Source organism: Oncorhynchus keta, unplaced genomic scaffold, assembly GCF_023373465.1.
Source record: "Oncorhynchus keta strain PuntledgeMale-10-30-2019 unplaced genomic scaffold, Oket_V2 Un_contig_15729_pilon_pilon, whole genome shotgun sequence".
NCBI lineage: Eukaryota > Metazoa > Chordata > Actinopteri > Salmoniformes > Salmonidae > Oncorhynchus > Oncorhynchus keta.
Genome location: NW_026279478.1, coordinates 8,826 through 33,370, shown reverse-complemented (window position 1 = coordinate 33,370; position 24,545 = coordinate 8,826). Strand labels below are relative to the sequence as shown.

General features: G+C 49.3%; 1 protein-coding gene across 1 annotated transcript in view; it reads right to left on the bottom strand.

The window, feature by feature from the left end:
* LOC127919086 (exocyst complex component 6-like) overlaps positions 1-6,132 on the bottom strand; it is a gene marked incomplete at its 5' end in the record, with an annotated part of 69,368 nt that extends 63,236 nt beyond the window's left edge. The window contains one exon of the mRNA XM_052502515.1: positions 5,899-6,132. Within this exon, the coding sequence (XP_052358475.1) occupies positions 5,899-6,132 (234 nt within the window). The remainder of the gene's footprint in view (positions 1-5,898) is intronic.
* Between the last annotated feature and the right edge of the window lie 18,413 nt (positions 6,133-24,545).

Below are 24,545 nucleotides of genomic sequence, written 5' to 3'. Positions count from 1 at the left end.
ACTACTATCCCTGGTTCAACATAGAGGTAGACTAGATAGATCTACTACTATCCCTGGTTCAACATAGAGGTAGACTAGATAGATCCACTACTATCCCTGGTTGAACATAGAGGTAGACTAGATAGATCCACTACTATCCCTGGTTCAACATAGAGGTAGACTAGATAGATCCACTACTATCCCTGGTTCAACATAGAGGTAGACTAGATAGATCCACTACTATCCCTGGTTGAACATAGAGGTAGACTAGATAGATCCACTGATATCCCTGGTTGAACATAGAGGTAGACTAGATAGATCCACTACTATCCCTGGTTCAACATAGAGGTAGACTAGATAGATCCACTACTATCCCTGGTTCAACATAGAGGTAGACTAGATAGATCCACTACTATCCCTGGTTGAACATTTTTTAATTTTTATTTTACCTTTATTTAACCAGGCAAGTCAGTTAAGAACATATTCTTATTTTCAATGACGGCCTGGGAACAGTGGGTTAACTGCCTGTTCAGGGGCAGAGCGACAGCGTAACGTAGTGGTTAGAGCATTGGACTAGTAACCGGAAGGTTGCGAGTTCAAACCCCGACCTTCTCAGCTCGGGGTTTGAACTCGATAACCTTCCGGTTCACTAGTCCAACGCCCTAACCACTAGCTAGCTGCCGCCCACCACTACTATCCCTGGTTGAACATAGAGGTAGACTAGATAGATCCACTACTATCCCTGGTTCAACATAGAGGTAGACTAGATAGATCCACTACTATCCCTGGTTGAACATAGAGGTAGACTAGATAGATCCACTACTATCCCTGGTTCAACATAGAGGTAGACTAGATAGATCCACTACTATCCCTGGTTCAACATAGAGGTAGACTAGATAGATCCACTACTATCCCTGGTTGAACATAGAGGTAGACTAGATAGATCCACTACTATCCCTGGTTCAACATAGAGGTAGACTACATTGATCCACTACTATCCCTGGTTCAACATAGAGGTAGACTAGATAGATCCACTGATATTCCTGGTTCAACATAGAGGTAGACTAGATAGATCCACTACTATCCCTGGTTCAACATAGAGGTAGACTAGATAGATCCACCACTATCCCTGGTTGAACATAGAGGTAGACTAGATAGATCCACTACTATCCCTGGTTGAACATAGAGGTAGACTATATAGATCCAACACTATCACTGGTTCAACATAGAGGTAGACTAGATAGATCCACTACTATCCCTGGTTGAACATAGAGGTAGACTAGATAGATCCAACGCTATCCCTGGTTGAACATAGAGGTAGACTAGATAGATCCACTACTATCCCTGGTTCAACATAGAGGTAGACTAGATAGATCCAACACTATCCCTGGTTCAACATAGAGGTAGACTAGATAGATCCACTACTATCCCTGGTTCAACATAGAGGTAGACTAGATAGATCCATAGTTTCCATTTCTTTAGGTCTCTTTTTACGCTACTGCTACTCTCTGTTCATCATATATGCATAGTCACTTTAACCATATCTACATGCTGACTAACAGGTGTCTGTATATAGCCTCTCTACTGCTACTCTCTGTTTATCATATATGCATAGTCACTTTGACCATATCTACATGCTGACTAACTGGTGTCTGTATATAGCCTCACTACTGCTACTCTCTGTTCATCATATATGCATAGTCACTTTAACCATATCTACATGCTGACTAACTGGTGTCTGTATCTGTATCTGATAGCCTCACTACTGCTACTCTCTGTTTATCATATATGCATAGTCACTTTAACCATATCTACATGCTGACTAACTGGTGTCTGTATATAGCCTCTCTACTGCTACTCTCTGTTTATCATATATGCATAGTCACTTTGACCATATCTACATGCTGACTAACTGGTGTCTGTATATAGCCTCACTACTGCTACTCTCTGTTCATCATATATGCATAGTCACTTTAACCATATCTACATGCTGACTAACAGGTGTCTGTATATAGCCTCTCTACTGCTACTCTCTGTTTATCATATATGCATAGTCACTTTAACCATATCTACATACTGACTAACAGGTGTCTGTATATAGCCTCTCTACTGCTACTCTCTGTTTATCATATATGCATAGTCACTTTAACCATATCTACATACTGACTAACAGGTGTCTGTATATAGCCTCTCTACTGCTACTCTCTGTTTATCATATATGCATAGTCACTTTAACCATATCTACATGCTGACTAACTGGTGTCTGTATATAGCCTCTCTACTGCTACTCTCTGTTTATCATATATGCATAGTCACTTTAACCATATCTACATGCTGACTAACAGGTGTCTGTATATAGCCTCTCTACTGCTACTCTCTGTTCATCATATATGCATAGTCACTTTGACCATATCTACATGCTGACTAACTGGTGTCTGTTTATAGCCTCACTACTGCTACTCTCTGTTCATCATATATGCAGTCACTTTAACCATATCTACATGCTGACTAACAGGTGTCTGTATATAGCCTCTCTACTGCTACTCTCTGTTCATCATATATGCATAGTCACTTTAACCATATCTACATGCTGACTAACAGGTGTCTGTATATAGCCTCTCTACTGCTACTCTCTGTTCATCATATATGCATAGTCACTTTAACCATATCTACATGCTGACTAACAGGTGTCTGTATATAGCCTCTCTACTGCTACTCTCTGTTCATCATATATGCATAGTCACTTTAACCATATCTACATGCTGACTAACAGGTGTCTGTATATAGCCTCTACTGCTACTCTCTGTTTATCATATATGCATAGTCACTTTAACCATATCTACATGCTGACTAACTGGTGTCTGTATATAGCCTCTCTACTGCTACTCTCTGTTCATCATATATGCATAGTCACTTTAACCATATCTACATGCTGACTAACAGGTGTCTGTATATAGCCTCTCTACTGCTACTCTCTGTTCATCATATATGCATAGTCACTTTAACCATATCTACATGCTGACTAACAGGTGTCTGTATATAGCCTCTCTACTGCTACTCTCTGTTCATCATATATGCATAGTCACTTTAACCATATCTACATGCTGACTAACAGGTGTCTGTATATAGCCTCTCTACTGCTACTCCATGTTCATCATATATGCATAGTCACTTTAACCATATCTACATGCTGACTAACAGGTGTCTGTATATAGCCTCTCTACTGCTACTCTCTGTTTATCATATATGCATAGTCACTTTAACCATATCTACATGCTGACTAACAGGTGTCTGTATATAGCCTCTCTACTGCTACTCTCTGTTTATCATATATGCATAGTCACTTTAACCATATCTACATGCTGACTAACAGGTGTCTGTATATAGCCTCTCTACTGCTACTCTCTGTTTATCATATATGCATAGTCACTTTAACCATATCTACATGCTGACTAACTGGTGTCTGTATATAGCCTCTCTACTGCTACTCTCTGTTCATCATATATGCATAGTCACTTTAACCATATCTACATGCTGACTAACAGGTGTCTGTTTATAGCCTCACTACTGCTACTCTCTGTTTATCATATATGCATAGTCACTTTAACCATATCTACATGCTGACTAACAGGTGTCTGTATATAGCCTCTCTACTGCTACTCTCTGTTTATCATATATGCATAGTCACTTTAACCATATCTACATGCTGACTAACAGGTGTCTGTATATAGCCTCTCTACTGCTACTCTCTGTTCATCATATATGCATAGTCACTTTAACCATATCTACATGCTGACTAACAGGTGTCTGTATATAGCCTCTCTACTGCTACTCTCTGTTCATCATATATGCATAGTCACTTTAACCATATCTACATGCTGACTAACAGGTGTCTGTATATAGCCTCTCTACTGCTACTCTCTGTTTATCATATATGCATAGTCACTTTAACCATATCTACATGCTGACTAACTGGTGTCTGTATATAGCCTCTCTACTGCTACTCTCTGTTTATCATATATGCATAGTCACTTTAACCATATCTACATGCTGACTAACAGGTGTCTGTATATAGCCTCTCTACTGCTACTCTCTGTTTATCATATATGCATAGTCACTTTAACCATATCTACATGCTGACTAACTGGTGTCTGTATATAGCCTCTCTACTGCTACTCTCTGTTCATCATATATGCATAGTCACTTTAACCATATCTACATGCTGACTAACAGGTGTCTGTTTATAGCCTCACTACTGCTACTCTCTGTTTATCATATATGCATAGTCACTTTAACCATATCTACATGCTGACTAACAGGTGTCTGTATATAGCCTCTCTACTGCTACTCTCTGTTTATCATATATGCATAGTCACTTTAACCATATCTACATGCTGACTAACTGGTGTCTGTATATAGCCTCTCTACTGCTACTCTCTGTTTATCATATATGCATAGTCACTTTAACCATATCTACATGCTGACTAACTGGTGTCTGTATATAGCCTCTCTACTGCTACTCTCTGTTTATCATATATGCATAGTCACTTTAACCATATCTACATACTGACTAACAGGTGTCTGTATATAGCCTCTCTACTGCTACTCCATGTTCATCATATATGCATAGTCACTTTAACCATATCTACATGCTGACTAACAGGTGTCTGTATATAGCCTCTCTACTGCTACTCTCTGTTCATCATATATGCATAGTCACTTTAACCATATCTACATGCTGACTAACAGGTGTCTGTATATAGCCTCTCTACTGCTACTCTCTGTTTATCATATATGCATAGTCACTTTAACCATATCTACATGCTGACTAACTGGTGTCTGTATATAGCCTCTCTACTGCTACTCTCTGTTTATCGTATATGCATAGTCACTTTAACCATATCTACATGCTGACTAACTGGTGTCTGTTTATAGCCTCACTACTGCTACTCTCTGTTTATCATATATGCATAGTCACTTTAACCATATCTACATGCTGACTAACTGGTGTCTGTATATAGCCTCTCTACTGCTACTCTCTGTTCATCATATATGCATAGTCACTTTAACCATATCTACATGCTGACTAACAGGTGTCTGTATATAGCCTCTCTACTGCTACTCTCTGTTTATCATATATGCATAGTCACTTTAACCATATCTACATGCTGACTAACTGGTGTCTGTATATAGCCTCTCTACTGCTACTCTCTGTTCATCATATATGCATAGTCACTTTAACCATATCTACATGCTGACTAACAGGTGTCTGTATATAGCCTCACTACTGCTACTCTCTGTTTATCATATATGCATAGTCACTTTAACCATATCTACATGCTGACTAACTGGTGTCTGTATATAGCCTCTCTACTGCTACTCTCTGTTCATCATATATGCATAGTCACTTTAACCATATCTACATGCTGACTAACAGGTGTCTGTATATAGCCTCTCTACTGCTACTCTCTGTTTATCATATATGCATAGTCACTTTAACCATATCTACATGCTGACTAACAGGTGTCTGTATATAGCCTCTCTACTGCTACTCTCTGTTCATCATATATGCATAGTCACTTTAACCATATCTACATGCTGACTAACAGGCGTCTGTATATAGCCTCGCTACTCTTATTTCAAATGTATTTTTACTGTTGTTTTATTTCTTTACTTACCCACACACACACACACACACACACACACACACACACACACACACACACACACACACACACACACACACACACACACACACACACACACACACACACACACACACACACACACACACACACACACACACACCTTATTTTCACACTGTTGGTTTGAGCCTATAAGTCAGCATTTCACTACACCTGTTATATATTGGCAGCATGTGACTAATACACTCTGATTTGATTGGGTCTCCTGTCTCACCATCAGTTTCTCTGCGTCGGCACGGACTTTGAGCAGCTCGGTGATGGCATCCACAAACCCCTGGTGGTGGAAGTTACACATCTTCTCTATCTCTCTGTCATGGTTACGGATCCTGACCTCAAGCTTCTCCATAAACCTCTTGTGGGCATTAGGCTGGTCATCGTACACAGACCTGAAACAGACAAGGTCAGGGAACAGGAGAGTTAGATCTGAAACAGACAAGGTCAGGGAACAGGAGAGTTACAAGGTCAGGGAACAGGAGAGTTACAAGGTCAGGGAACAGGAGAGTTAGATCTGAAACAGACAAGGTCAGGGAACAGGAGAGTTAGATCTGAAACAGACAAGGTCAGGGAACAGGAGAGTTACAAGGTCAGGGAACAGGATAGTTACAAGGTCAGGGAACAGGAGAGTTACAAGGTCAGGGAACAGGAGAGTTACAAGGTCAGGGAACAGGAGAGTTACAAGGTCAGGGAACAGGAGAGTTAGATCTGAAACAGACAAGGTCAGGGAACAGGAGAGTTAGATCTGAAACAGACAAGGTCAGGGAACAGGAGAGTTAGACCTGAAACAGACAAGGTCAGGGAACAGGAGAGTTAGACCTGAAACAGACAAGGTCAGGGAACAGGAGAGTTAGACCTGAAACAGACAAGGTCAGGGAACAGGAGAGTTACAAGGTCAGGGAACAGGAGAGTTACAAGGTCAGGGAACAGGAGAGTTACAAGGTCAGGGAACAGGAGAGTTAGATCTGAAACAGACAAGGTCAGGGAACAGGAGAGTTACAAGGTCAGGGAACAGGAGAGTTAGATCTGAAACAGACAAGGTCAGGGAACAGGAGAGTTACAAGGTCAGGGAACAGGAGAGTTACAAGGTCAGGGAACAGGAGAGTTAGATCTGAAACAGACAAGGTCAGGGAACAGGAGAGTCACAAGGTCAGGGAACAGGAGAGTTACAAGGTCAGGGAACAGGAGAGTTACAAGGTCAGGCAACAGGGGAGTTACAAGGTCAGGGAACAGGAGAGTTACAAGGTCAGGGAACAGGAGAGTTAGATCTGAAACAGACAAGGTCAGGGAACAGGAGAGTTACAAGGTCAGGGAACAGGAGAGTTACAAGGTCAGGGAACAGGAGAGTTACAAGGTCAGGGAACAGGAGAGTTACAAGGTCAGGGAACAGGGGAGTTACAAGGTCAGGGAACAGGAGAGTTACAAGGTCGGGGGAGTTACAAGGACAGGGAACAGGAGAGTTACAAGGTCAGGGAACAGGAGAGTTACAAGGTCAGGGAACAGGGGAGTTACAGGCTGAGATACCACCTAACCAACAGTGTAGGCTGGGCTGAGATATCACCTAACCAACAGTGTAGGCTGGGCTGAGATACCACCTAACCAACAGTGTAGGCTGGGCTGGGCTGAGATACCACCTAACCAACAGTGTAGGCTGGGCTGAGATATCACCTAACCAACAGTGTAGACTGGGCTGGGCTGAGATACCACCTAACCAACAGTGTAGGCTGGGCTGGGCTGAGATACCACCTAACCAACAGTGTAGGCTGGGCTGAGATATCACCTAACCAACAGTGTAGGCTGGGCTGAGATACCACCTAACCAACAGTGTAGGCTGGGCTGAGATACCACCTAACCAACAGTGTAGGCTGGGCTGGGCTGAGATATCACCTAACCAACAGTGTAGGCTGGGCTGAGATACCACCTAACCAACAGTGTAGGCTGGGCTGGGCTGAGATACCACCTAACCAACAGTGTAGGCTGGGCTGGGCTGAGATACCACCTAACCAACAGTGTAGGCTGGGCTGGGCTGAGATATCACCTAACCAACAGTGTAGGCTGGGCTGAGATATCACCTAACCAACAGTGTAGGCTGGGCTGGGCTGAGATACCACCTAACCAACAGTGTAGGCTGGGCTGGGCTGAGATACCACCTAACCAACAGTGTAGGCTGGGCTGAGATACCACCTAACCAACAGTGTAGGCTGGGCTGAGATATCACCTAACCAACAGTGTAGGCTGGGCTGAGATATCACCTAACCAACAGTGTAGGCTGGGCTGAGATACCACCTAACCAACAGTGTAGGCTGGGCTGGGCTGAGATACCACCTAACCAACAGTGTAGGCTGGGCTGAGATATCACCTAACCAACAGTGTAGGCTGGGCTGGGCTGAGATACCACCTAACCAACAGTGTAGGCTGGGCTGAGATACCACCTAACCAACAGTGTAGGCTGGGCTGAGATATCACCTAACCAACAGTGTAGGCTGGGCTGAGATATCACCTAACCAACAGTGTAGGCTGGGCTGAGATATCACCTAACCAACAGTGTAGGCTGGGCTGAGATACCACCTAACCAACAGTGTAGGCTGGGCTGAGATACCACCTAACCAACAGTGTAGGCTGGGCTGAGATATCACCTAACCAACAGTGTAGGCTGGGCTGAGATATCACCTAACCAACAGTGTAGGCTGGGCTGAGATATCACCTAACCAGACAGTGTAGGCTGGGCTGAGATATCACCTAACCAACAGTGTAGGCTGGGCTGAGATATCACCTAACCAACAGTGGGCTGGGCTGAGATATCACCTAACCAACAGTGTAGGCTGGGCTGAGATATCACCTAACCAACAGTGTAGGCTGGGCTGAGCTGAGATATCACCTAACCAACAGTGTAGGCTGGGCTGAGATACCACCTAACCAACAGTGTAGGCTGGGCTGGGCTGAGATACCACCTAACCAACAGTGTAGGCTGGGCTGAGATACCACCTAACCAACAGTGTAGGCTGGGCTGAGATATCACCTAACCAACAGTGTAGGCTGGGCTGAGATATCACCTAACCAACAGTGTAGGCTGGGCTGGGCTGAGATACCACCTAACCAACAGTGTAGGCTGGGCTGGGCTGAGATATCCACCTGGGCTGAACCACCTAACCAGTGTAGGCTGGGCTGGGCTGAGATACCACCTAACCAACAGTGTGGGCTGGGCTGAGATACCTAACCACCTAACCAACCAGTGTAGGCTGGGCTGAGATACCACCTAACCAACAGTGTAGGCTGGGCTGAGATACCACCCAACAGTGTAGGCTGGGCTGACCAACCAGTGTAGGCTGGGCTGGGCTGAGATACCACCTAACCACCTGGGCTGAGATATCACCTAACCAACAGTGTAGGCTGGGCTGAGAGTGTAGGCTGGGCTGACCACCTAACCAACAGTGTAGGCTGGGCTGGGCTGAGATACCACCAACAGTAACCAACAGTGTAGGCTGGGCTGAGATATCACCTAACCAACAGTGTAGGCTGGGCTGAGATATCACCTGGGCTGAACACCTAACCAGTGTAGGCTGGGCTGAGATATCCACCTAACCAACAGTGTAGGCTGGGCTGGGCTGAGATATCACCTAACCAACAGTGTAGGCTGGGCTGAGATATCACCTAACCAACAGTGTAGGCTGGGCTGGGCTGAGATACCACCTAACCAACAGTGTAGGCTGGGCTGAGATACCACCTAACCAACAGTGTAGGCTGGGCTGGGCTGAGATATCACCTAACCAACAGTGTAGGCTGGGCTGAGATACCACCTAACCAACAGTGTAGGCTGGGCTGGGCTGAGATACCACCTAACCAACAGTGTAGGCTGGGCTGGGCTGAGATACCACCTAACCAACAGTGTAGGCTGGGCTGAGATACCACCTAACCAACAGTGTAGGCTGGGCTGGGCTGAGATATCACCTAACCAACAGTGTAGGCTGGGCTGAGTGTAGGCTGGGCTGGGCTGAGATACCACCTAACCAACAGTGTAGGCTGGGCTGGGCTGAGATACCACCTAACCAACAGTGTAGGCTGGGCTGAGATATCACCTAACCAACAGTAGGCTGGGCTGGGCTGACCCACCTAACCAACAGTGTAGGCTGGGCTGAGATACCACCTAACCAACAGTGTAGGGGCTGGGCTGAGATATCACCTAACCAACAGTGTAGGCTGGGCTGGGCTGAGATACCACCTAACCAACAGTGTAGGCTGGGCTGGGCTGAGATATCACCTAACCAACAGTGTAGGCTGGGCTGAGATATCACCTAACCAACAGTGTAGGCTGGGCTGGGCTGAGATATCACCTAACCAACAGTGTAGGCTGGGCTGGGCTGAGATACCACCTAACCAACAGTGTAGGCTGGGCTGAGATATCACCTAACCAACAGTGTAGGCTGGGGCAGTGGGCTGAGATAGGCTGGGCTGGGCTGGATATCACCTAACCAACAGTGTAGGCTGGGCTGAGATATCACCTAACCAACAGTGTAGGCTGGGCTGGGCTGAGATACCACCTACCAGTGTAGGCTGGGCTGAGATACCACCTACCAACAGTGTAGGCTGGGCTGGGCTGAGATATCACCTAACCAACAGTGTAGGCTGGGCTGGGCTGAGATACCACCTAACCAACAGTGTAGGCTGGGCTGGGCTGAGATACCACCTAACCAACAGTGTAGGCTGGGCTGAGATACCACCTAACCACAGTGTAGGCTGGGCTGGGCTGAACTGGGCTGAACAGTGTGTAGGCTGGGCTGGGCTGAGATACCACCTAACCAACAGTGTAGGCTGGGCTGAGATACCACCTAACCAACAGTGTAGGCTGGGCTGAGATATCACCTAACCAGTGTAGGCTGGGCTGAGATATCACCTAACCAACAGTGTAGGCTGGGCTGGGCTGAGATACCACCTAACCAACAGTGTAGGCTGGGCTGGGCTGAGATATCACCTAACCAACAGTGTAGGCTGGGCTGAGATACCACCTAACCAACAGTGTAGGCTGGGCTGGGCTGAGATATCACCTAACCAACAGTGTAGGCTGGGCTGGGCTGAGATACCACCTAACCAACAGTGTAGGCTGGGCTGGGCTGAGATATCACCTAACCAGTGTACTGGGCAGGGCTGGGCTGAGATACCACCTAACCAACAGTGTAGGCTGGGCTGGGCTGACCCTAACCAACAGTGTAGGCTGGGCTGGGTGTAGGCTGAGATACCACCTAACCAACAGTGTAGGCTGGGCTGGGCTGAGATACCACCTAACCAGCTGGGCTGGGCTGAGATACCACCTAACCAACAGTGTAGGCTGGGCTGGGCTGAGATACCACCTAACCAACAGTGTAGGCTGGGCTGAGATACCACCTAACCAACAGTGTAGGCTGGGCTGGGCTGAGATACCACCTAACCAACAGTGTAGGCTGGGCTGAGATATCACCTAACCAACAGTGTAGGCTGGGCTGAGACACCACCTAACCAACAGTGTAGGCTGGGCTGAGATAACACCTAACCAACAGTGTAGGCTGGGCTGAGATACCACCTAACCAACAGTGTAGGCTGGGCTGGGCTGAGATATCACCTAACCAACAGTGTAGGCTGGGCTGAGATATCCACCTAACCAACAGTGTAGGCTGGGCTGGGCTGAGATATCACCTAACCAACAGTGTAGGCTGGGCTGGGCTGAGATATACCTAACCACAGTGTAGGCTGGGCTGGGCTGAACCACCTAACCAACAGTGTAGGCTGGGCTGGGCTGAGATATCACCTAACCAACAGTGTAGGCTGGGCTGGGCTGAGATATCACCTAACCAACAGTGTAGGCTGGGCTGAGATACCACCTAACCAACAGTGTAGGCTGGGCTGGGATATCACCTAACCAACAGTGTAGGCTGGGCTGGGCTGAGATACCACCTAACCAACAGTGTAGGCTGGGCTGGGCTGAGATATCACCTAACCAACAGTGTAGGCTGGGCTGGGCTGAGATACCACCTAACCAACAGTGTAGGCTGGGCTGGGATATCACCTAACCAACAGTGTAGGCTGGGCTGGGCTGAGATGCCACCTAACCAACAGTGTAGGCTGGGCTGAGATATCACCTAACCAACAGTAACCACAGTGTAGGCTGGGCTGGGCTGAGATATCACCTAACCAACAGTGTAGGCTGGGCTGGGCTGAGATACCACCTAACCAACAGTGTAGGCTGGGCTGTAGATACCACCTAACCAACAGTGTAGGCTGGGCTGGGCTGAGATATCACCTAACCAACAGTGTAGGCTGGGCTGGGCTGAGATACCACCTAACCAACAGTGTAGGCTGGGCTGAGATATCACCTAACCAACAGTGTAGGCTGGGGCTGGGCTGAGATATCACCTAACCAGCAGTGTAGGCTGGGCTGAGATACCACCTAACCAGCAGATAGGCTGGGCTGGGCTGGCTGAGATCCCTAACCAACAGTGTAGGCTGGGCTGAGATATCACCTAACCAACAGTGTAGGCTGGGCTGGGCTGAGATACCACCTAACCAACAGTGTAGGCTGGGCTGGGCTGAGATATCACCTAACCAACAGTGTAGGCTGGGCTGGGCTGAGATACACCTAACCAACAGTGTAGGCTGGGCTGGGCTGAGATATCCACTAACCAACAGTGTAGGCTGGGCTGGGCTGAGATATCACCTAACCAACAGTGTAGGCTGGGCTGGGCTGAGATGGGCTGAAGAGATACCACCTAACCAACAGTGTAGTGTAGGCTGGGCTGAGATACCACCTAACCAGCAGTGTAGGCTGGGCTGAGATATCACCTAACCAGCAGTGTAGGCTGGGCTGGGCTGAGATATCCACCTAACCAACAGTGTAGGCTGGGCTGGGCTGAGATACCACCTAACCAACAGTGTAGGCTGGGCTGAGATATCACCTAACAGTGTAGGCTGGGCTGGGCTGAGATATCACCTAACCAACAGTGTAGGCTGGGCTGGGCTGAGATATCACCTAACCAACAGTGTAGGCTGGGCTGGGCTGAGATATCACCTAACCAACAGTGTAGGCTGGGCTGAGATATCACCTAACCAACAGTGTAGGCTGGGCTGGGCTGAGATACCACCTAACCAACAGTGTAGGCTGGGCTGAGATATCACCTAACCAACAGTGTAGGCTGGGCTGAGATATCACCTAACCAACAGTGTAGGCTGGGCTGGGATACTGAGATACCACCTAACCAACAGTGTAGGCTGGGCTGAGGTGTAGGCTGGGCTGAGATACCACCTAACCAACAGTGTAGGCTGGGCTGGGCTGAGACCTAACCAACAGTGTAGGCTGGGCTGGGCTGAGATATCCCTAACCAACAGTGTAGGCTGAGGCTGGGCTGAGATACCACCTAACCAACAGTGTAGGCTGGGCTGGGCTGAGATACCACCTAACCAACAGTGTAGGCTGGGCTGAGATACCACCTAACCAACAGTGTAGGCTGGGCTGGGCTGAGATATCACCTAACCAACAGTGTAGGCTGGGCTGGGCTGGGCTGAGATACCACCTAACCAACAGTGTAGGCTGGGCTGGGCTGAGATACCACCTAACCAACAGTGTAGGCTGGGCTGAGATATCACCTAACCAACAGTGTAGGCTGGGCTGGGCTGAGATACCACCCAGCAGTGTAAGATGCCACCTAACCAGTGTAGGCTGGGCTGAGATACCACCTAACCAACAGTGTAGGCTGGGCTGGGCTGGGCTGAGATATCACCTAACCAACAGTGTAGGCTGGGCTGGGCTGAGATACCACCTAACCAGCAGTGTAGGCTGGGCTGGGATATCACCTAACCAACAGTGTGGGCTGGGCTGAGATATCACCTAACCAACAGTGTAGGCTGGGCTGGGCTGAGATATCACCTAACCAACAGTGTAGGCTGGGCTGGGCTGGGCTGAGATACCACCTAACCAACAGTGTAGGCTGGGCTGAGATATCACCTAACCAACAGTGTAGGCTGGGCTGGGCTGAGATACCACCTAACCAACAGTGTAGGCTGGGCTGGGCTGAGATACCACCTAACCAACAGTGTAGGCTGGGCTGGGCTGAGATATCACCTAACCAACAGTGTAGGCTGGGCTGGGCTGAGATATCACCTAACCAACAGTGTAGGCTGGGCTGGGCTGAGATATCACCTAACCAACAGTGTAGGCTGGGCTGGGCTGGGCTGAGATATCACCTAACCAACAGTGTAGGCTGGCTGGGCTGGGCTGAGATATCACCTAACCAACAGTGTAGGCTGGGCTGGGCTGGGCTGAGATACCACCTAACCAACAGTGTAGGCTGGGCTGGGCTGAGATATCACCTAACCAACAGTGTAGGCTGGGCTGGGCTGGGCTGAGATATCACCTAACCAACAGTGTAGGCTGGGCTGGGCTGGGCTGAGATATCACCTAACCAACAGTGTAGGCTGGGCTGGGCTGAGATATCACCTAACCAACAGTGTAGGCTGGGCTGGGCTGAGATATCACCTAACCAACAGTGTAGGCTGGGCTGGGCTGAGATACCACTAACCAACAGTGTAGGCTGGGCTGGGGCTGGGCTGAGATATCACCTAACCAACAGTGTAGGCTGGGCTGGGCTGAGATATCACCTAACCAACAGTGTAGGCTGGCTCCCTCCTCTCTACATTTTCCTCCTCTGTCTCTGCTGCTAAAGCCACTTTCTACCATTCTAAATTCCAAGCATCTGCCTCTAACCCTAGGAAGCTCTTTGCCACCTTCTCCTCCCCTCCTGAATCCTCCCCCCTCCCTCCCCTCTCTGCAGATGACTTCGTCAACCATTTTGAAAAGAAGGTCGATGACATCCGATCCTCGTTTGCTAAGTCAAACGACACCGCTGGTTCTGCTCACACTGCCCTACCCTATGCTCTGACCTCTTTCTCCCCTCTCTCTCCAGATGAAATCTCGCGTCTTGTGACGGACCGCCGCCCAACAACCTGCCCGCTTGACCCTATCCCCTCCTCTCTTCTCCAGACCATTTCCGGAGACCTTCTCCCTTACCTCACCTCGCTCATCAACTCATCCCTGACCGCTGGCTACGTCCCTCCCGTCTTCAAGAGAGCGAGAGTTGCACCCCTTCTGAAAAAACCTACACTCGATCCCTCCGATGTCAACAACTACAGACCAGTATCCCTTCTCTCTTTTCTCTCCAAAACTCTTGAGCGTGCCGTCCTTGGCCAGCTCTGCCGCTATCTCTCTCAGAATGACCTTCTTGATCCAAATCAGTCAGGTTTCAAGACTAGTCATTCAACTGAGACTGCTCTTCTCTGTATCACGGAGGCGCTCCGCACTGCTAAAGCTAACTCTCTCTCCTCTGCTCTCATCCTTCTAGACCTATCGGCTGCCTTCGATACTGTGAACCATCAGATCCTCCTCTCCACCCTCTCCGAGTTGGGCATCTCCGGCGCCCCACGCTTGGTTGCGTCCTACCTGACAGGTCGCTCCTACCAGGTGGGCGTGGCGAGAATCTGTCTCCTCACCACGCGCTCTCACCACTGGTGTCCCCAGGGCTCTGTTCTAGGCCCTCTCTTATTCTCGCTATACACCAAGTCACTTGGCTCTGTCATAACCTCACATGGTCTCTCCTATCATTGCTATGCAGACGACACACAATTAATCTTCTCCTTTCCCCCTTCTGATGACCAGGTGGCGAATCGCATCTCTGCATGTCTGGCAGACATATCAGTGTGGATGACGGATCACCACCTCAAGCTGAACCTCAGCAAGACGGAGCTCCTCTTCCTCCCGGGGAAGGACTGCCCGTTCCATGATCTCGCCATCACGGTTGACAACTCCATTGTGTCCTCCTCCCAGAGCGCTAAGAACCTTGGCGTGATCCTGGACAACACCCTGGCGTTCTCAACTAACATCAAGGCGGTGTCCCGTTCCTGTAGGTTCATGCTCTACAACATCCGCAGAGTACGACCCTGCCTCACACAGGAAGCGGCGCAGGTCCTAATCCAGGCACTTGTCATCTCCCGTCTTGATTACTGCAACTCGCTGTTGGCTGGGCTCCCTGCCTGTGCCATTAAACCCTACAACTCATCCAGAACGCCGCAGCCCGTCTGGTGTTCAACCTTCCCAAGTTCTCTCACGTCACCCCGCTCCTCCGCTCTCTCCACTGGCTTCCAGTTGAAGCTCGCATCCGCTACAAGACCATGGTGCTCGCCTACGGGCTGTGGGGGATATCACCTCAGTACCTCAGTGTAGGCTCTGATCAGGCCCTACACCCAAACAAGGGCACTGCGTTCATCCACCTCTGGCCTGCTCGCCTCCCTACCACTGAGGAAGTACAGTTCCCGCTCAGCCCAGTCAAAACTGTTCGCTGCTCTGGCCCCCAATGGTGGAACAAACTCCCCTCACGATGCCAGGACAGCGGAGTCAATCACCACCTTCCGGAGACACCTGAAACCCCACCTCTTCAAGGAATACCTAGGATAGGGTAAGTAAGGGTAAGTAATCCTTCTCACCCCCTTCTCCCCCTCCCCCCAACAAGATTTAGATGCAAGTGGCTGTTCCACTGGTTGTCATAGGTGTTTGCACCAATTTGTAAGTCGCTCTGGATAAGAGCGTCTGCTAAATGACTTAAATGTAATGTAATGTAACCAACAGTGTAGGCTGGGCTGGGCTGAGATACCACCTAACCAACAGTGTAGGCTGGGCTGGGCTGAGATATCACCTAACCAACAGTGTAGGCTGGGCTGGGCTGAGATACCACCTAACCAACAGTGTAGGCTGGGCTGAGATATCACCTAACCAACAGTGTAGGCTGGGCTGAGATATCACCTAACCAACAGTGTAGGCTGGGCTGAGATATCACCTAACCAACAGTGTAGGCTGGGCTGGGCTGAGATATCACCTAACCAACAGTGTAGGCTGGGCTGGGCTGAGATATCACCTAACCAACAGTGTAGGCTGGGCTGAGCTGAGATATCACCTAACCAACAGGGTAGGCTGGGCTGAGATACCACCTAACCAACAGTGTAGGCTGGGCTGAGATATCACCTAACCAACAGTGTAGGCTGGGCTGAGATATCACCTAACCAACAGTGTAGGCTGGGCTGAGATACCACCTAACCAACAGTGTAGGCTGGGCTGAGATATCACCTAACCAACAGTGTAGGCTGGGCTGAGATAACACCTAACCAACAGTGTAGGCTGGGCTGGGCTGAGATATCACCTAACCAACAGTGTAGGCTGGGCTGAGATATCACCTAACCAACAGTGTAGGCTGGGCTGAGATATCACCTAACCAACAGTGTAGGCTGGGCTGAGATATCACCTAACCAACAGTGTAGGCTGGGCTGAGATATCACCTAACCAACAGTGTAGGCTGGGCTGAGATATCACCTAACCAACAGTGTAGGCTGGGCTGAGATACCACCTAACCAACAGTGTAGGCTGGGCTGAGATATCACCTAACCAACAGTGTAGGCTGGGCTGAGATATCACCTAACCAACAGTGTAGGCTGGGCTGAATATCACCTAACCAACAGTGTAGGCTGGGCTGAGATATCACCTAACCAACAGTGTAGGCTGGGCTGGGCTGAGATATCACCTAACCAACAGTGTAGGCTGGGCTGGGATATCACCTAACCAACAGTGTAGGCTGGGCTGAGATATCACCCTAACCAACAGTGTAGGCTGGGCTGGGCTGAGATACCACCTAACCAACAGTGTAGGCTGGGCTGGGCTGAGATATCACCTAACCAACAGTGTAGGCTGGGCTGGGCTGAGATACCACCTAACCAACAGTATAGGCTGGGCTGGGCTGAGATATCACCTAACCAACAGTGTAGGCTGGGCTGAGATATCACCTAACCAACAGTGTAGGCTGGGCTGGGCTGAGATATCACCTAACCAACAGTGTAGGCTGGGCTGAGATACCACCTAACCAACAGTGTAGGCTGGGCTGGGCTGAGATATCACCTAACCAACAGTGTAGGCTGGGCTGGGCTGAGATATCACCTAACCAACAGTGTAGGCTGGGCTGGGCTGAGATACCACCTAACCAACAGTGTAGGCTGGGCTGGGCTGAGATATCACCTAACCAACAGTGTAGGCTGGGCTGAGATATCACCTAACCAACAGTGTAGGCTGGGCTGGGATACCACCTAACCAACAGTGTAGGCTGGGCTGAGATACCACCTAACCAACAGTGTAGGCTGGGCTGGGCTGAGATATCACCTAACCAACAGTGTAGGCTGGGCTGGGCTGAGATACCACCTAACCAACAGTGTAGGCTGGGCTGGGCTGAGATATCACCTAACCAACAGTGTAGGCTGGGCTGGGCTGAGATATCACCTAACCAACAGTGTAGGCTGGGCTGAGCTGAGATATCACCTAACCAACAGTGTAGGCTGAGCTGAGATATCACCTAACCAACAGTGTAGGCTGGGCTGAGATATCACCTAACCAACAGTGTAGGCTGGGCTGGGCTGAGATACCACCTAACCAACAGTGTAGGCTGGGCTGAGCTGAGATATCACCCACAACCAACAGTGTAGGCTGGGCTGAGCTGAGATATCACCTAACCAACAGTGTAGGCTGGCTGAGCTGAGATACCACCTAACCAACAGTGTAGGCTGGGCTGAGCTGAGATACCACCTAACCAACAGTGTAGGCTGGGCTGAGCTGAGATATCACCTAACCAACAGTGTAGGCTGGGCTGAGCTGAGATACCACCTAACCAACAGTGTAGGCTGGGCTGAGCTGAGATATCACCTAACCAACAGTGTAGGCTGGGCTGGGCTGAGATACCACCTAACCAACAGTGTAGGCTGGGCTGGGCTGAGATATCACCTAACCAACAGTGTAGGCTGGGCTGAGATATCACCTAACCAACAGTGTAGGCTGGGCTGGGATACCACCTAACCAACAGTGTAGGCTGGGCTGGGCTGAGATACCACCTAACCAACAGTGTAGGCTGGGCTGAGATACCACCTAACCAACAGTGTAGGCTGGGCTGGGCTGAGATATCACCTAACCAACAGTGTAGGCTGGGCTGAGATACCACCTAACCAACAGTGTAGGCTGGGCTGCTGTGGGACAGAGTGGAGGGAGGGCTCTGATAGCCAGTGCACTACCTTGTACACAAAGCCTGAAGTTAGTGCTTTAAAGTCAGTGGTCTGTAGAAGTAATGGGTCAATATTAGGAGACTGAGGCTACATGATCCTTCTAACAGAGAGTCATACCGCCATCTGATGGCTAAACAAACACCAAGCTGAGGGTGGTGTGTAAACTGGGAACAAAACAACAGGGTTGAAAGAGATCTGTCCAGTTTGTGAACCTACGACTCCCCCTACTGGACAAAACGCAGAACAGCCACAGCAGAACCAGGAAGTGAAAAGGAGTCGTCTCGACATACTGCAGGATGGAGCAAATAGGGCTATGAACGGTCAAACTTTTAAACCAAATTGGGAACCATAACGCTGAGAAAAATTCCTAACCAATAAAAAAAACACAATTAAAATCACAGTGCAGTTATCACAAAACCTTATTTTCGGTGTTGAGGCCAAACTAGACGGTCGGCTGTAGAGGCCTGGGGAAGTCATTTAAATGAAGATGTTTGGATGTACGAGGCTCGACTTCTCCGCTGTTTTGGTGCCCTGGCTACCATATGAAGCAAACCGTGGACGTGGCCAGAAACTGTTTGTGACTGTGTGAGAGTGAATCATCTCACCTCATCTCAATATCCTAGCGAGACATTGCAAGATACAGCTTTTCAATGCTGATACAGTCAGAACCGTGCACTAGGCCTGTCTGACGACCTGCCAGTATTGAGAGGCCTAGTGCACGGTTCTGACTGTCTGCCAGTACTGATAGAGAGGCCTCGTGCACGGTTCTGACTGTCTGCCAGTACTGATAGAGAGGTCTAGTGCACGGTTCTGACTGTCTACTGACCTGCCAGTACTGATAGAGAGGCCTAGTGCACGGTTCTGACTGTCTGCCAGTACTGATAGAGAGGTCTAGTGCATGGTTCTGACTGTCTACTGACCTGCCAGTACTGATAGAGAGTTCTAGTGCACGGTTCTGACTGTCTACTGACCTGTCAGTACTGATAGAGAGGCCTAGTGCACGGTTCTGACTGTCTACTGACCTGTCAGTACTGATAGAGAGGCCTAGTGCACGGTTCTGACTGTCTGCTGACCTGCCAGAACTGATAGAGGCCTAGTGCACGGTTCTGACTGTCTGCTGACCTGCCAGAACTGATAGAGGCCTAGTGCACGGTTCTGACTGTCTGCCAGTACTGATAGAGGCCTAGTGCACGGTTCTGACTGTCTGCCAGTACTGATAGAGGCCTAGTGCATGGTTCTGACTGTCTGCCAGAACTGATAGAGGCCTAGTGCACGGTTCTGACTGTCTGCCAGTACTGATAGAGAGGCCTAGTGCACGGTTCTGACTGTCTGCTGACCTGTCAGTACTGATAGAGGCCTTGTGCACAGTTCTGACTGTCTACTGACCTGCCAGTACTGATAGAGGCCTTGTGCACGGTTCTGACTGTCTACTGACCTGCCAGTACTGATAGAGGCCTAGTGCACGGTTCTGACTGTCTGCCAGTACTGATAGAGAGGCCTAGTGCACGGTTCTGACTGTCTACTGACCTGCCAGTACTGATAGAGAGGCCTAGTGCACGGTTCTGACTGTCTGCTGACCTGTCAGTACTGATAGAGGCCTAGTGCACGGTTCTGACTGTCTACTGACCTGTCAGTACTGATAGAAGGCCTAGTGCGGTTCTGACTGTCTGCTGACCTGTCAGTACTGATAGAGAGGCCTAGTGCACGGTTCTGACTGTCTGCTGACCTGTCAGTACTGATAGAGAGGCCTAGTGCACGGTTCTGACTGTCTACTGACCTGCCAGTACTGATAGAGAGGCCTAGTGCACGGTTCTGACTGTCTGCTGACCTACCAGTACTGATAGAGAGGCCTAGTGCACGGTTCTGACTGTCTGTCAGTACTGATAGAGGCCTAGTGCACGGTTCTGACTGTCTGCTGACCTGCCAGTACTGATAGAGGCCTAGTGCACGGTTCTGACTGTCTGCTGACCTGCCAGTACTGATAGAGAGGTCTAGTGCACGGTTCTGACTGTCTGTCAGTACTGATAGAGGCCTAGTGCACGGTTCTGACTGTCTGCCAGTACTGATAGAGGCCTAGTGCACGGTTCTGACTGCCTGTCAGTACTGATAGAGGCCTAGTGCACGGTTCTGACTGTCTGCTGACCTGCCAGTACTGATAGAGAGGCCTAGTGCACGGTTCTGACTGTCTACTGACCTGCCAGTACTGATAGAGAGGCCTAGTGCACGGTTCTGACTGTCTACTGACCTACCAGTACTGTGCCCCTCACCTCGCTATGAAAGACGCAAGTGTTTTTGTTCTCGGAAGTACGGCAAACTAATCAGTCTCCTCCGTTCCAAAAACATTGAATCTTCCGAGTCAATTCCTTGAATCAAAATGTTGACAAATCAAGCGTGCTAGGAGTCGAGGAACCATGACAACACTTTGAGAGGTTAAATGAGAAGGAAATGCAGACTTGGTGAGGCACAGTAACAGAGGTACAGGAATGCTTCCCCATCTGAAAAGGCACCGTGAGACCGAAACCATTACTGACCACAGCTGCCTTGTCAATTCACATGGACATTTTGATTTGCATTTTAAATGGAAAAAAAACATGATCAGTTTAAACGTTCTGATTTAGTTTCTTTTCCATTTGTCCCATAAGCCACACCAACTCAACGACCTCGCCCAGGGAAACCACCGGCTGCAACACCACACGCGAAAGGTACAAACACAAAGACGGGAAAGGCCATAAAGAAAGACGATTTGGTTGAGTATCTATAACCGACTATTCCTTTATGGGCATTCAGAGCCACAGAAACACAGCTGTGGCAGGTAGTCTGATTACGCTCACTCTACTTTCCATAACAGACAAGTAGTATTGTTAATGAATCATTTGTTTGACTTTTCCTCTGAACTCCAGGCAGTGAACGGTGCTGAGGGCTCACCACACAGTGACAGCAACCTAGTAAACACAGTCCACATGGTGGCCAAAGAGGAACGCAAGTGTCACAGCCACACTTTGGTTTACCAGAACTGTGTTTCAGCAGGAAACGAACTTCAGTTAACCTCTACTTCCTAATGTGACTGGGATCCTCTTCTGATGTCATACCGTGTGAGATCCCCGGGGTTACGACAGCAAACACATCCAAAATCAACTAACAATGAGCTATAACCCTAACCTAGCCCAGAGAGGCTATTGCCTAGCCCAGAGAGGCTATTAGCCTAGCCCAGAGAGGCTATAGACCTAGCCCAGAGGCTATTAGCCTACAACCCAGAGAGGCTATTGGCCTAGCCCAGAGGCTATTAGCCTAGCCCAGAGGGCTATAGACCTAGCCCAGAGAGGCTATTAGCCTAGCCCAGAGAGGCTGTTAGCCTAGCCCAGAGGCTGTTAGCCTAGCCCAGAGGGCTGTTAGCCTAGCCAGAGAGGCTATTAGCCTAGCCCAGAGAAGCTATAGACCTAACCTAGCCCAGAGAGGCTATTGCCCTAGCCCAGAGAGCTGGCCCTGGCCCAGAGAGGCTATAGCCCTAGCCCAGAGAGGCTATAGCCCTAGCCCAGAGAGGCTATTAGCCTAGCCCAGAGAGGCTATTAGCCTAGCCCAGTAGCCCTAGCCCAGTAGCCTAGCCCAGAGAGGCTATTAGCCTAGCCCAGAGAGGCTATTAGCCTAGCCCAGTAGCCTGGCCAGAGAGGCTATTGGCCTAGCCCAGAGAGGCTATTAGCCTGGCCCAGTAGCCTAGCCCAGAGGCTATTAGCCTAGCCCAGAGAGGCTATTAGCCTAGCCAGAGAGGCTATTAGCCTAGCCAGAGAGGCTATTAGCCTAGCCCAGAAGGGCTATGGACCTAGCCCAGAGAGGCTGTAGACCTAGCCCAAAGAGGTTATTAGCCTAGCCCAGAGAAGCTATTAGCCTAGCCCAGAGAAGCTATAGACCTAACCTAGCCCAGAGGCTATAGACCTAGCCCAGAGAGGCTATTGCCCTCGCCCAGAGAGGCTATAGACCTAACCTAGCCCAGAGAGGCTATAGACCTAACCTAGCCCAGAGAGGCTATTAGCCTAGCCCAGAGGCTATAAACCTAACCTAGCCCAGAGAGGCTATAGACCTAACCTAGCCCAGATAGGCTATTAGCCTAGCCCAGAGGCTATAGACCTAACCTAGCCCAGAGAGGCTATAGACCTAACCTAGCCCAGAGAGGCATGAAGGGCTTTATAGGGCTCACCCTACTTTATAGGGCTCACCCTACTTTAGACTGGAGTGGAGGATATCACCATGTGGCCTGAACAACAGGGCCTTAACTGGTGTTATCTCTCTGTAATATAGGCCTAGGCTACCTCACCCTACATTAGACTGGAGTGGAGATAGCACCATGTGGCCTGAACAACAGGGCCTTAACTGGTGTTATCTCTCTGTAATATAGGCCTAGGCTACCTCACCCTACATTAGACTGGAGTGGAGATATCATCATGTGGCCTGAACAACAGGGCCTTGACTGGTGTTATCCATGCCTTTGTCACTTCTAGGTTAGACTACTGCAATGCTCTACTTTCCAGCTACTAAATAAACTTCAGTTAGTGCTAAATACGGCTGCTAGAATCCTGACTAGAACCAAAAATGTGATCATATTACTCCAGTGTTAGTCTCTCTACACTGGCTTCCTGTCAAAGCAAGGGCTGATTTGAAGGTTTTACTGCTAACCTACAAAGCATTACATGGGCTTGCTCCTACCTATCTCTCTGATTTGGTCCTGCCGTACATACCTACACGTACGCTACGGTCACAAGACGCAGGCCTCCTAATTGTCCCTAGAATTTCTAAGCAAACAGCTGGAGCTCCATGTTTATGGAACGGTCTGCCTACCCATGTGAGAGACGCAGACTCGGTCTCAACCTTTAAGTCTTTACTGAAGACTCGTCTCTTCAGTGGGTCATATGATTGAGTGTAGTCTGGCCCAGGAGTGTGAAGGTGAAACGGAAGGTTCTGGAGCAACGAACCGACCTTGCTGTCTCTGTCTGGTGCTGTTGACCCAGGTCTAAATCAGAACCTGATTAGAGGGGAATCACCCACCTGGTGTCCCAGGTCTAAATCAGGCCCTGATTAGGGAATCACCCACCTGGTGAATCACCCACCTGGTGTCCCAGGTCTAAATCAGAACCTGATTAGAGGGAATCACCCCCTGGTGTCCCAGGTCTAAATCAGAACCTGATTAGAGGGAATCACCCACCTGGTGTCCCAGGTCTAAATCAGTGACTCAGGGGAATCCTTACCTGGTGTCCCAGGTCTAAATCAGTGACTCAGGGAATCACCCACCTGGTGTCCCAGGTCTAAATCAGTGACTCAGAGGGGGAATCACCCACCTGGTGTCCCAGGTCTAAATCAGAACCTGATTAGAGGGAATCACCCACCTGGTGTCCCAGGTCTAAATCAGTGACTCAGAGGGGAATCACCCACCTGGTGTCCCAGGTCTAAATCAGTCCCTGATTAGAGGGGAATCACCCACCTGGTGTCCCAGGTCTAAATCAGTCCCTGATTAGAGGGGAATCACCCCCTGGTGTCCCAGGTCTAAATCAGTCCTGATTAGAGGGAATCACCCACCTGGTGTCCCAGGTCTAAATCAGTCCCTGATTAGGGGAATCACCCCTGGTGTCCCAGGTCTAAATCAGTCCCTGATTAGAGGGGAATCACCCCCTGGTGTCCCAGGTCTAAATCAGTCCCTGATTGGGGAATCACCCACCTGGTGTCCCAGGTCTAAATCAGTCCTGATTAGAGGGGGATCACCCCCTGGTGTCC